Source organism: Anopheles moucheti, chromosome 3 (genome assembly GCF_943734755.1).
Source record: "Anopheles moucheti chromosome 3, idAnoMoucSN_F20_07, whole genome shotgun sequence".
Taxonomy (NCBI): Eukaryota; Metazoa; Arthropoda; class Insecta; order Diptera; family Culicidae; genus Anopheles; species Anopheles moucheti.
In genome coordinates this window covers 86049162-86062812 of record NC_069141.1, presented here as the reverse complement: position 1 = coordinate 86062812, position 13651 = coordinate 86049162, and the positions used below count along the sequence as shown (strand labels likewise).

Here is a 13651-nt window from a genome sequence, read left to right as displayed (position 1 = left end):
GATATTGTTTTTGATTATGGTTCTTTCTTATTTGCTTTTTTTTCTCATAGATGTCAGTCCACGTACTATATTCAGAGATTCCGGCCATGTTACGCCCAACTTTAACGAAATCAGCTCTTCGAAACGAATCTCGGCCAGCTCCTGCTGGAGTTTGCTATCCGTGTCCACGTTCGTCCTGTCCCTGCCGCTGCTATTGCTGAACAATCGGTTCAGCAGGCACTGAAATGCTGGGGGACGCATCTGTTCCTTGAATTAAGGTTAGCACACGATAGGTGACACCTCCGAAGCACACTTCCGGTACCCACCGTGTTGTGGTTTCGAATGCATGCATGTGCTACAGTGAAACAAACAACAAATTTAAACGCATACCCTGTACCCTTAGCAGGCACGCTACTGCGTACACACATCCACTCGTAGCGTACACGATCTTCTTCCAAACACTGTCACACGTTCTCATGTCAGATTTCGGACAGAATCGTCAACCACACGCAGTGTGCAACGCGTGTTTCAGTAGCGCCTAAACGTAGGCAATCAAAATAGTCAAAGCATAGTATTTCCTACCCCGGTGCAGATCAGCTACTGATGCGTAATGTTATCCGCTATGTCAAAAGAATCGATTTTACTACTTCAAGTTTAATATTACCATCCGGACAGACAGCACTTTTCTTATATGAACGGTCGCATTGTGGTTATGCTTTCCGGCAGCTATCAAGTTATGGGAGGAAGCATATATAGGTGCTTCCAATGTCTTAGTGAGGTGAAGCAATCGTCGAAGCAATCTTGCTCCTTTGGAACAAATACGAAGTTGTAAACCGTCAGCCATAGGATCAGCCGCAGCAAAGTCCTAGCATTACTTTATTATCAGCCGCCGCATCCTGTTTTGGAGGCAGTCAATTGTTCTAGTGTATTCTGGCAGCCTGATGGCCGTCTGCTCAGCTAATCTCAACCGAAAGATCCCGTTCGAAACGATCTCTCGTACGCGTGTATGTGTATCTGTGAGTGTAAGATTTCAGAAGTCATACGGTCAGCTACACGCGCAGGCAGGACAATGTTGTCGAGGTGTTCTAGTGATTTAGTCCGTGATTCTTCCACTGTCATTTATTTAGTCGTTTCCATAAAATTCGACCCCGAGCCGTACTGCGATCAATTTGGTTTGCGCGCGTAGGGTAACGCGGTCATCTAATCATTCTGACGCGTTCCTTTTCGTCCTTCTCTCTATCGTCTCTTCTCGGCGTCTACTTTATATAGTCGTTAAAAAGAAATCCCCGATCGATATCGTAGCTAGACCATTATGAAACGAATGAAGCACACAAAACTCATGCTAGAAACATGATATAAACATCTTATTTCTACTAATTCAAACTAAATGAAACGAAAAAACAAACACACACACACAACGTTAAGCATAAAAGGATGGATGAATCGAACGGGCATGAAAATATTATGTAAATATTTAACTTAAATCAATAACTAACAGCACAGACACCGTACGGAATGGATGAAATGGGATAACCAACGTAGAATAAGAAGTAGTAAGGGTAGAAAGTGATAGGGAGTTTCTTTCCGTTTTTCAATAGGTATAACAAGCTCTGCAAACCCCGAATCACATGAAAAGCAACCTACGCATAAACTCTTCACTAGTTAACAAATTCTTCTACAGACAGAAAATGGATAATTTCGCACACAATGCCCACGTTTCACAATGCCCACGGAAGCGAAGATTTAGTACAACATCGATCAGAACAAAAATAGAACCGTTAATAGTTTTATCACGTTTCGTTCTTTAACCACTCAAATCCATTTGATTTAGCAACTGTAGAATCATCCCGTATCGTTGTGCCGATATTATGGAAAACATGAGTGGGTGATAAGTTTCAACCATTACTCCCGGTGCCAGCTTTGCGTGAAAAATCAAAGGTAAACCAAGCTATATAACAAAACCGTCGTAAGGTTAATTTAAGAAGCGCGATGCGGTGCGCCTAAACGTATGCAACCCGCAAAACATATTCATCTAAAAAAGTCTTTCGTTTTGATTATTTTTTTTTCGTTGATTTTCAGTCTATTAGTTTTGATTATTTTTTTTTTCGTTGATTTCATACTGTTATTAGCAATAGTTTTTGTTTTTAATCTGGGTATAAACGCAAGGCAAAGTTCGTCCCTTTTCCTTTCACGAAACGGCTAGATCGATTTCAATTAAAATGCAACGCTGATGCATATGGAGGTAGGTCAGAGTGTACCCAGCTTTATGAAGAGCACAATGGCCAACGAAACTATTGCCAAGATCGGTAGCAACCTTCGGACAGAGTAGCGGAAGTAGGGATGAAAGAAGCGAAGAAAAGTGTACATTTTTTGTAGGAATTGTAAGTGTGGACATGTTTGTGATGGATGATGAGGAATGATTCGTTGTACAGTAGTGCGCACGGACGTGTCGTTAAGCGTTGATGTGCTCTGGGTACGTTCATGCAATAGTTACGCAATAGTGCGATGTTTGCGGGAGTTCTAATCACCGTGGAAGAGTTTTGCCAGAACGAAACGGACGTTCACCAGACAAATAACGCCGAAAACAAAAATGAAAACACAAAGTATATCGCTGGAAATGCTAACCCAATTGTTTGAACTATCTGTGATTGTGCGAAAGAGAAGCGAGAGTCGGGTGTGGAACACGGTTGCGAAGATGCGAGCAAAAGTAATGCATAGCAAAAAATGAACAATCCGGTGTTGTGCAAAAATTAAGGACAGGAAAATTAATTTATTGTTAGTAGTTTGTTGTTTAACCCCCGGGGGCCTACTTACTGGGTGAGAGGCACGTATCAAACGCAGTCTGGTCCGTGTGCGTCCGTGTCCAAAATTTCGTAGAAAAAGGGGAAGTTTAAATTGAACACATCGTTACACGCCGCGTACGTTTCACAGTGGAATGCAGTGGTGCAAACTCGTCCGGAACCGGACACGAAACGATCCCTACGACAGTTCCATCTTTCAGCGGGTGAAGAGAAAATGGAGAAAGGAGACAGAGGAGGTGTAGGGAAGAGAATCGAATTATATAACACACACGCGTAGACACACTCGTGCGGAAGCGTAATCTTATGGTGCCATGAACCCCCTATTCCGTGCGTTGAAGTGACTACCAACCGAATATCCGGATCAGCAAAACGGATGAATGGAACGTTGAAGAGGAAACAAAAAACACATATATGAAAAAACGTATTTATAAGTCAAATCGACATGTGAAGAAAGGTGTGACAGCACTTCTGCATATACCGCCCCTCCCGCGTGGAAATGAAGCACACGTGAGTTTCAAAACCAATGCAAAACACGAAAGCAAGAGAAGAAGAAAGAATACGGATGGGAATACGAAAACAAATGCTAATTCCACTTCCAGTGATATATCTTAGGCTTAAGTTTGCAATGATTATGTTTCTGTATTATTATTTTTTTCGGTTTTTAATCATTCTCCCGATTCGTGCTAATATTCTGTTGTCCCGTTCAATTTGGTCCCATGTTTGATGCTTTCCATTTTGATGGGAACGATTCGGTAGTGAAAGAAATCAAGTCTTCAAAATTCGAGTCATAACTGTAACATAAAACAAAACAGAAACTAATACAAATCATCTACCGAATCCTTAATCGCTAAATGAAGATGGTGAGTCAACCTCCACCTCTTCCCCGCCCGCCCAGAATTCCCGCTCTCGTTCCTGTACCGTAGTTTGATATAAAGTATGTTGAGTATACAGGAACATCTTTGTTTTCCCTAATTTTTCCCAATTGCACAATCTCCCTCTCTGTCTCTAGTTTTCCGAGCTTGTGCTAGCGTATCCTGTTCGGATTCTAGTCGGATGTGGAGAATAAAAGAAACATACATCTTTCGTCTGCAGTTTAGCTTTCAATGCTTCCTAAAATCAATCAATTGTTCGGCACTGAGTGTCCCGGAATGGCAAATTCTTTAGGACACTTTGCAAGGACCCAAAACAAACCATTACCAAACATCCCTTTCCCTTAACTTCTTCTGTTTTGCTCGGATCATCTCGGATCTTCTCAAGAGCCGTTCGAAACAGTCGTCGCCAGGAGTAGGGGAGAAGTTACACTTCAAAATTATTACCATTAAGTGTTAGAAGTCTTTGAATGCCGAAACAAGCGTAAGTGTGTATCATGAAGTCGAAGAAAAAATAAGAAAATATGGAAAATGAAGCAAGAAAAGAAAAGAAAATGAAAGAGCGCAATTTATTTTGTATTTATCTAATAAATACAGTTCAAACACAGGAAAAAAACAAGTAAATTAATTTAACTAAAACATGGATAAACAAGGTAGATATTAGGAAGGTAATATAAAATATATATATATTAAATATAGTTTGATGCACGCAATTGTTGGAGTGAATGATGAACACGAAAGGGATGGAATCAGTTGGGTAGAATTATCCCCACTCACCCGGAAGCAAAAAGAAATCGTATGGAAAGCATGCATGTCTGTTGTGTCGTGGAAATGAAGAGTAATGTGTATTATATGTAGGCAAATAGGATATGAAGGTTTTTTTTTGCGAAAAACAAACAAATAAAACAAAATGAAAAGCACCGGAAAAAGCAAGTGCTGACAAAAAAAAATTAAACAAAAATCCCTACCACACAGACGTACACACATACCAGTTCCGGTCGAAACCGAATAGTGTTGGGAAAAGAAAACAGGAACACGAAACCCGCGTAGCGCACATATCCGAAGCGCAAATCCGAACGGCACAATTGATCGATGAGAGCCCATTAAATGATGAGTCCTACTCCACTTGAATTAATTTGCTTCCGTTTGCGAGAAAACATCGGTGCAATGTCTAGGATGACGCAAATAAATGGAAGCAAGAGCGTATTCATACCAAACCCATATGCGCGCAAACGCACGCCAATGCCATGATGATAGGAACAATTTGCTGAAAAATTGAACCCGTTAGCACACAGCACAGCACAAGTGCTGCAATAAAAACAGAAAAAAAGAATCATACAAAAAGTGTAATGAAAACAGCAAACACTGGCAACGCAAAACCGTCAAAGCCAACTGGTAATGTGTATAAGGAAGCGGAAACAATAAACATATTATTCTGAATGAATAACAAACGTCAACTGTTTTGTTTATTTTGGTTTTGACATTTTAGATATCACAAAGTTTTCTTTTATTATAAACAATTTGCATCATTTCATTGCAGTCCTTATCGAACTTTATATTCGATAAAAATTGCTGGCATAATTCATACAATAATTCTTACTATACAGCTTATCCCGGCGAGGCCCTGGACGGCCACCTACTCCGCACACCGCCAGATCCGCCACTGAGTTTCTCCATGAGTTGTTAGTTTTTCAAAGGATGGATCTTTCACGTACTCCGTAAGAAGTTTTTAAATGTTACTTTCTCCAGTTTCCAATCCTGTGTCCTATGCTGCTGATTCTCTGTTGGTTTGGTCTGCGAAACTTCTGAACATTCCATATCATGCCAAAGCCTTTTAAATTTTAGTGTGTGGGAGTGTTGCGATAATAACGCTAATTGGTTAAGAAAGAATCTTGTAACATGATCAATGATCACATGAGCAGCGCCGGATCAAACGGTAGGCGGATCAAACGGTAGGCGGATCCTGCATCGTCACTTTCGTATTTTCCGCCGATGTCGAAAACGCTTCAGAAACGGTGCAATTTTTGGTTTCTGACACCAAGAGAGCATGATAAGCAAAGAGGTAGCACAAATTTTTGTACCAGCCGGTAGCATTTCATATAGCTATACCCTTCTCTCTAGCGATCATAGCCCTTGATCCGTCGACCGATCTTTTATCTCTTTCCGTTCGTCCAAACAGTACAGTGCGTACCAAAACTATGCACTAGTTTATTTTTATGGAAATAACAATGTGGAACATTTATGGAATATATTTATATATAGAATCCTTCCAAACCTCCGGAAATTCCATGACGATAAGAGATATAAAATAACCGAACAATAAACAATGAATAAAGTCTTCGGAAATAGTCACACTCCATGTTTCCTACTCCTAATAATTAAAAAACTTACCTGCTGTCCAATTGTGATACGCACTGTAGGAACTGGAAGGATGAAATGAGACGGAGGATTCTCCCCACAGTAGCTGAGCTATTTACTCTATCGATAACTCTCTCTTGTTTGACGTGTATGTGTAACTAATAGCCAATAGTAGAAGATCTCTCATTTTGATCATTGATCAATAGCATCAAAGCGAATGATAACGTGAGTAAGCGATAACAATAAATCGTGTACAAACATGGCAGATCCTTGTGCGCAGATTGATTGGTCCGTGGCAGTTGTGTCTAATTGCATGCCGCAAACCGCTCCTGTGGGTTCCGATACGAAATCGATCGATTTACGATCGAGGATGATCTCCATACATGCATAGCAGAATGCAGAATGCATACATTTAGGCGTCTTAAAATAAAAGCAGGCACATTGCGTTCGATTCGGCGACGCGAGGACTGTGATGCCAATGTGGTATGAAAAATATAAATGTTACCACTACTAAACATAGCTAGCAGCCTAGAGAGCTGAAATATACGCTAGTAACTAATAACACGTGAGAATATTTTATACTGTTTATCGCATCTAAAACACTCCAACGAAACGCATTGGTTGTTTGGAATAAAAACGCAACATTTGAGCAAAAACTGGTTCCATTTGTTTCCCGTTTGCCCCCTGAAGCGCAGCACCATTCATGTGGTTCTTATCTGCGTGATACTACATTTCATTCTGCTTCCTACTCTGCTACGTATGACAATCTACTGTACATTCCGCACACTGCATGCAGTGTAGGCTGCCGATTCCACCGTCCTGACCTACGCTTCTTTTATGCCCCCTGCGCACGATGTAAACCCTTGTAACTGGGTCAATTTTTGCTGATCCTATGCCAAAAAACATGCTTGATTTATTGGTAACAGTGTGGCGTCACCGTGCATGGCCATTGCCTGGTCCGACTTTTCTGCGGTGTCGTGTGTTTGTTACGTGGTCAGTTTGGTGAAGCTTGAAATTCGTCCTTTTCGATGTGCTTCTGGAGAGCCTTCAGCCTCCCCCAAGGGTGTTGGGAAATATGTTTTCAGATACACGTTTTTTTTTTGTTACAACTTTTATAGCCGTTCCCTAGCGATGGAAAGCAACAAACACAAGGTGTCGAGTAGAATGTTACGTTTTGTGTGGTTTTTTCCTGCTTCCCTGTGTTCGCCGTTTTCGCTGTAGTCTGTGCTATGAATATTTTAAGCATTGCTTTTGAGAGGAAAAGTGCACTGTTGTACGCAACATTTAATCACTTTTGTTGTTTTGGGGAAAAAAATCATGCTAGCTGGAAAGCAATGTTTTTCAAAAACTGTTGTTCTTGTATTTTGTTTCCTTCATTTACCTTTTTACTGACCATCAGGGTTTTTTTTGTTTAATAACACCCATACATAGTTACGCTTTTTAATGGTACAGCACAAGCTGTCAAGAGCAGCGAGGTATTTGGAGATTTATCATAAGGCAAACGTGAATATAAAACAGCCCGTATTTATTGAGCATTCTTAATAGCTGTCTGTGACATTCTACCACGTTTTTTGTCGTTTATGGCTCTTCAAAGTTGAATGAATCATTTTTGTTTGTTTGTTATCCTCTTGCAGTGCTCTCTGCATCGATTTCCCGACGATTTCGGCTTGGGCTTTTAAAATGCCTTTTTCCCTCCCACTCAGTCGGTATCGTATGCTCGTATCCTCCCACTTTTTTAATGATTTGTAGTGAAAACTTTCAGGCTAAATAAATAAATACACCCATTCTGAGCGGGGAATATCTAAACAACTCGACAGCCAACCGATAAAAGCCAAAAACTATCGTCACACCAACGGCCACCGCTGGGACAATCTTGCGACAAAACACGGCTTCTATATCCTTGTCCTACCCGTTTCCCTCAGTTGCAGCTTAGTGCATTTGCAAGCGAATGAGCATAAGCAGCACAAAGTGGGTAGCTTTTATAGTGGAACCAGTTTTGGGAAAGTTGGCAGCCATATAACCTGCGCAATACGTTTTAGCAAATGGTGATTCGCGGGGTTTTTCCTCTTTCTAGGCACACGCGAGGGAATGGACAGAGGGACGATATTTTGATTTAAAGTGCTTTGATTTATGCGGTTGTTGTGTTATTCATGGTTTTGTTTGCTATTTTCGCCCGCACTCATGTGTGATTGAGCATAGTGCTTTCAAAGGGAAAAAGTTATTAAAAGAAGATAAGAGCTTTTTTCTAGTAAAATAAAGAATTAAATAATCTTAACAGTATTAGCGATTAACGAATCAAATTCACTTCAAATTAAAAACAAAAAGATCAAGGGGGTTTGTAATGCGATTTGCATACCTTCATGATCGTCCTGTCAGTTCATTTCATTACGCCTAAAGTTATGCATTGTTCTATAACGTTTTTAAGAGTATCTTAAACATTTTTCAGTTAACTCCGTAAAATCGGTGTTTGTGATCCCCTTATTGATGTTACACTTTTGCACAGGTATCATAATTCTTTTCCCACGCATACGTCCATATATCAAAAAGCTCGGTGACAAATTCGTTGACCTACGACATAGGGAGAGAAAGAGATGCAAACCAAAAAAACAACTACGTTTTCGACACAGAATCACAGCCAGCCAGACTGCTACCGCTGTTGGTAGCACCAGTAGAACGTGCTGATGCTCCCATTCCAAACCATCATCCGCCGCATAGCGCATGATGTTTATTGAGGACAGCATGGCGCCACACGGCATCGATCGGCCAAAAAATCACAGCCAAGAAGCTCCATCTTCTATTGAGAATTTTTGCTGCTCTTGCCTTTGTGTTTGTGTGGCGAGTTCAGCATCCTTTGCGTACAAACTCTGCTGCGATAGCTGTCACGTGGTTTCGTTACGTTTTTAATTCGTTTTTTGCCCAGACCAGCGCTTCTTCCCGTTGGCTATTGAAAGCTTTCGAAAATAGGTTACTCTTGAAGTGTGAGAAGCTCCTCTTCTACAAGCGATTGGTGGTTTGACTGAAAGGATTTGATCGATTGAATAGAAGCGACCCACGCACCTGACGGTATGTGGCGGATCTTGACAGTACAATGGGCCTTATATTAAACATTGCTACACTGACACGTGCATGTACCGAGTTGAGCACGAAGAATATGAAATAACAGGAGTAGAAGCAAAACAGCCGCTTTTCTTACATCTGTAACATTCCTTTACAATGGTAAAGGTCATGGTTGGCGAATGGAAATAAATTTTCTCCAATCCGTTGTTCATCCACGAAATCTTCTCCAAGCGGCTTTGCAGCAACACAGTAACTCGAACATAAAAGAGCAGCTCTACTATGTTTCTTTGCAGATTAGAGTGTGAGTCTGTGTGGAGGTAGCCTTGATATTAGAGTGATAGAGCTGTTGAAACACAATTTCCTTTTACATTAAATTGAAACTTTGCTGTTAGCTAAGCAAAAGAGAACTGCAATACGGTCATGTAAAACGGGCTCCTATCAGCAACACCGATCTTAATCAATTACATCTTCCTTTATGGAACCATAACCACAGACAAGCATAAATAGCATAATTAACACAAATTGTTTGCCATGAACATTAAATTGTGAGCTATGCGTTGTGCGTTTGAAGCGAAGCGTGAAAAAGCTCATTTTAAGGGAATGATTATGTTTTCTGCTTAAACTCCTGTAATTAACGAAAATAAACGACTAACAGAGCAAAATCGTTACGGAAGCACAATAGCTGACATTAATTTACAATCACCCATTTACGTCCCTTGAGTATATTATTGATATATTAGTTAGCATTATTATGATAGATTTCAACTTTAATTTCAATTTCAATTTCAACCACCTTCGATTTATCCTTTTTATCAGATGGTATATTTTAAAAATATATTTACCATTAAATATATTAGCGTCAGATATCGCATTTGAGTGGAATAACAAATGTCTCACGTGTCTAACCATCGTTTTATCCACCTACATAATTGTTGAAGTTTAACAAGGATTCATATGCTCTCTTTCAATAGCAGCCTTAAAGTACATCCGTGAGCACGACAACGAAAAGAAATGCTAAATCGACAAAGTACGACCCATCCCACGTTGGTACCGTAAGACATTGATTAGGTAATGACGTTGCCGTTGAATGGGCTTATATTTTAGCTCCCAAATGGGCCATTAGGATGTAACGTAAGCCAAGTTTGGCGATGCGATGAACAATTTATGACACACTAATTCCTACTTCGAGCTACAGATTTAACGTTAAATTAAAGTGTACATAACGAGGAGTTACGAGCATAGTATTGCGTACAGGTAAGAAGGGGCACAATTTGTATGGTCGTAATCGAACACCTTTTGTAAAAAGAATTGCATAAATTTAGGAATTTTGTGGCAGGTTTCGTTTAAAGCGTGGGACCCCTAATTAATATCTCATTTTTCTGTTCGAGTTTTCACAAGCACGTCAAACAACCAACCGAATAATGATGTGACAATGGCACCCCACGTTAAAGGCGAATGTAACGTAATGCCTATTTTTCACCGATCGTGGTGAATACCTTTAGGAAGGTTTTTTGCGCTGAGGGCAAGGGCATTGCTTTTGTCATTTTAATCACACCCCAGCAATAACAAACCTTCGCAGTAAAGATGTAAATGTTGTCTCGCTCCGTTTCGATAATGGCTCATTAATCAGGCAGTTAAGTTTGCGGACTCCTCTCCGATTCCACTCCCATTGCCAGCAGTACAAGTTGGTACTTGAAAAGGGCCTCCAGTAAGGGCTTGCTTTACTACCTGACGGAATTCTAATATCCGTGACGTACGGCAATGGTTTATGGGAGGAATTCGAATTTAGTGTTGGTACATGTCAATTAAAAACGGGCTAGTTAGGAGTTCCAGGAAACAAAACAATTCCATAAAATCCCTTTTTGCCACAAGCGTTATTATCGAACAAAACCAAAACCGTGATCGTAATGCATAATGTGGTAAATTATGTTGACTATGAATGTTGATGAGAATGTGAAAACGAAATGTTGAAGGGATCGTATTACTCCGCGTAATGGTTTATGAAAATTTTCATCAATGCTTGTTCGCTTGTGGCAATAGAGGTTATTATAGAGGTGTCTTTTTCCATTAGATTGCGTACTTTGAGGCAATATAGCTCACACTACTATCAGTCAAGTTGGGTTTTCGTTTTGTAACAATCAAGCTGTGTTATGGGAATTGCATAGCTTTAGGGGTTTTGTGGCTTAAAAGCATGCAGTTTTATGCATCAATTCACTAAGTGCAACGCAAAAAAAACATTGCTTACTGATTGATGGACTTAAATCGGAGAACTAGATTGCGACAAATTACAAATTTTCCATATTTTTGAATTGTAATAATTTACGCCTAAATGTATGCAGAGGCGTAATATCCTTGTGTATTGAAATTGCATATCATCAGGCGCACATCAGGAAGCGCCACAGAAAACTAATGAATACTATTCCTTCATTCCTTTAAAGAGTCGTTGTTTATTGTATTTAAACACATTTCATTTTAATTACGAAAAGTAGCTCCCAAAAAGTAGAATATTCAACATAAATTACTCAATTTTACTCATGCCCCTGGATGGTTCTTTTCGTTGCCTTTCGGCTTTAAACTAAAATTAAATATTAACACCACAGAAACGTTTTCCATTAATGCGGGAAAGACCGATGGATTCCGGTTTCAAAATATGCGCACAAATGCGCCTTCGACCTCCACTAGGTCATCTACAAAACGAACAAACAACCAATGGCAGACAGGGACGCAGAACCAACACGCTCCGTCAGTGAGTGTCATCACAATTTTCCAACCATTTGCAGTAGAGAGAACGTGGAAGGAAAGCCCCAAACATGGCTACCATCCAAAGCTCGGTCTCGCAGCGTCCCGGTGTCTGATCCGTACGGACTGAGATTTATATAGGGGGGAGGTGACTGGAGGTTCGGAGCACAAGGCAGACCATAACCTATCCCGAAACGATAAACGACGTTCTGACCGACCCCCGGACAATACCGGCCGCCGAGGACGCCGAGCTGCAGAAAAATAGGCCGCAACGGTGAAGCGGTTTTTCGGGTTTTTGGCATCCCTTCCTTGCCCTGGCTCGCTGGCATAGGGCAAATGTAGCGGAAAGCTGTTTGCATTTGATACTGAGCTTCTGTGGCTGTGTGTCCTTTGACTTTCGTCCTTCGAAGAGCAGTGGGTGGATTTATCTTGGTGTTTGTAATTTTCCTTCCCACCGGCTTCGATTTGAATGATTCTGTACACTTCCGATCGGGTAGCTTCTTGGGGTTTGGTTCCTTTTTTTGTGTGTGTAAACATGTTCGGATCGAGTTTGTTTGCTCCGAAAGTGGTCGCCGTGTTAAAAAGTGCCGTCCAACCAAAGAGAACCGCCAAAAAACCCGATAAGATCAGTGGCAATCAGATTTAATGAATTTTTTGGCCATTTTCCTACTGCTACTACTACTACTATCATCGACTAACGCTCGTGGTGTTCGGCAGAAGCAGCACACGAGCATTCAGATTTGCATTTGCGGACAGCGGAAGAGCAAAAAAAAGGGCCAACTCTAAAGAGCTGGTAAAGGTCCGGGCGGAGGAGGACAAAACGGATTGACGCAGGAATTTACATAAAGAGAAACCCCGAAGCTCGTAATCGACCGATTCGTTTTTTTTTTTTGCTGGCGCAAAGAAAGCAGAAAAGGACAATCTGAATGCCGAATGAGAATTCGTTTTCCACCTGGGTTTTAACGGGAAAATTGGATGAACTGTAAATTGACCAATCTTATGGCGCTAGAGGAAGGAAAAAGGCTAAATGTGTATTAGCTTTTAAGAGGGCCGGATTGCCGGACGGAAGGGGATGAACTGACTGTTTCCCCGTTTTTTTTTTCGATATGCCATATGGTAAACGGTGGCGATTGGATAATGGACGCTTCCTGACTCGCATTACATCATCATATGGCTCATTCGATACCTCTTGTTCGTTCGATACCATTCGTTTCCTTTTGTTTTTGGCAATACACTTAAAAGACCTTGAGAGGTGCGTCTAATTTAAACGAACATAAAGCTGTAAAAGAAACAAATCCGCCATTAATGACTTTTTCGGCTGTGGTTAGGCATAACAAGAAGCTCCTACGTACACCCTCATTCCCACCGAATGCTTACTCAAACGATCGTTAAAGTACATGAATTATTCCCTACATGAGCATTGCCTTTTACTGCCCGGGAATTCGTTAAACCCTTCCCAAAGCCCTTAGCCAGATGGGTGCGCTAGTGGCTTGGTCTGCAAGTCTGCTTGAGTCGCTTAACGGACCCCCAAACCCCCAAATGGAACGTGTCGAATGTATTAAACTGAACCCTTCTAGGGTGTTTGTTTGTAGACATAGTTTAAACAATCATATGCGTGGCGCCTCTAGTCGTAAAAATTGGGAACTTTTATTAACAGTCTTCAATTGTCAGCACCGATCACGCGATCGTACATGAGAGAATGGATATATGAAAAGGATTATCCACAAACGGTCAACTCTCGTGGCCCTGCACCTATTGAAAATTGATGGCTTTTTTGTTTTGGACCATAGTTTCGGGTGTAAATCATGGATCGAATACATGCTCTGCTTTTCGTCACATTTTTCCTTT

At 40.9% G+C, this 13651-nt stretch overlaps 1 protein-coding gene across 3 annotated transcripts in view; it reads left to right on the top strand.

Annotated features, from left to right (window-relative positions):
- LOC128305966 (division abnormally delayed protein) overlaps positions 1-1675 on the top strand; it is a 117836-nt gene extending 116161 nt beyond the window's left edge. For all 3 annotated transcript variants that reach the window (XM_053043618.1, XM_053043616.1, XM_053043615.1), the window contains exon 9: positions 51-1675. In XM_053043618.1, the coding sequence (XP_052899578.1) occupies positions 51-223 (173 nt within the window). In that variant the 3' untranslated portion in view covers positions 224-1675. The remainder of the gene's footprint in view (positions 1-50) is intronic.
- The last annotated feature ends 11976 nt before the right edge of the window (positions 1676-13651 follow it).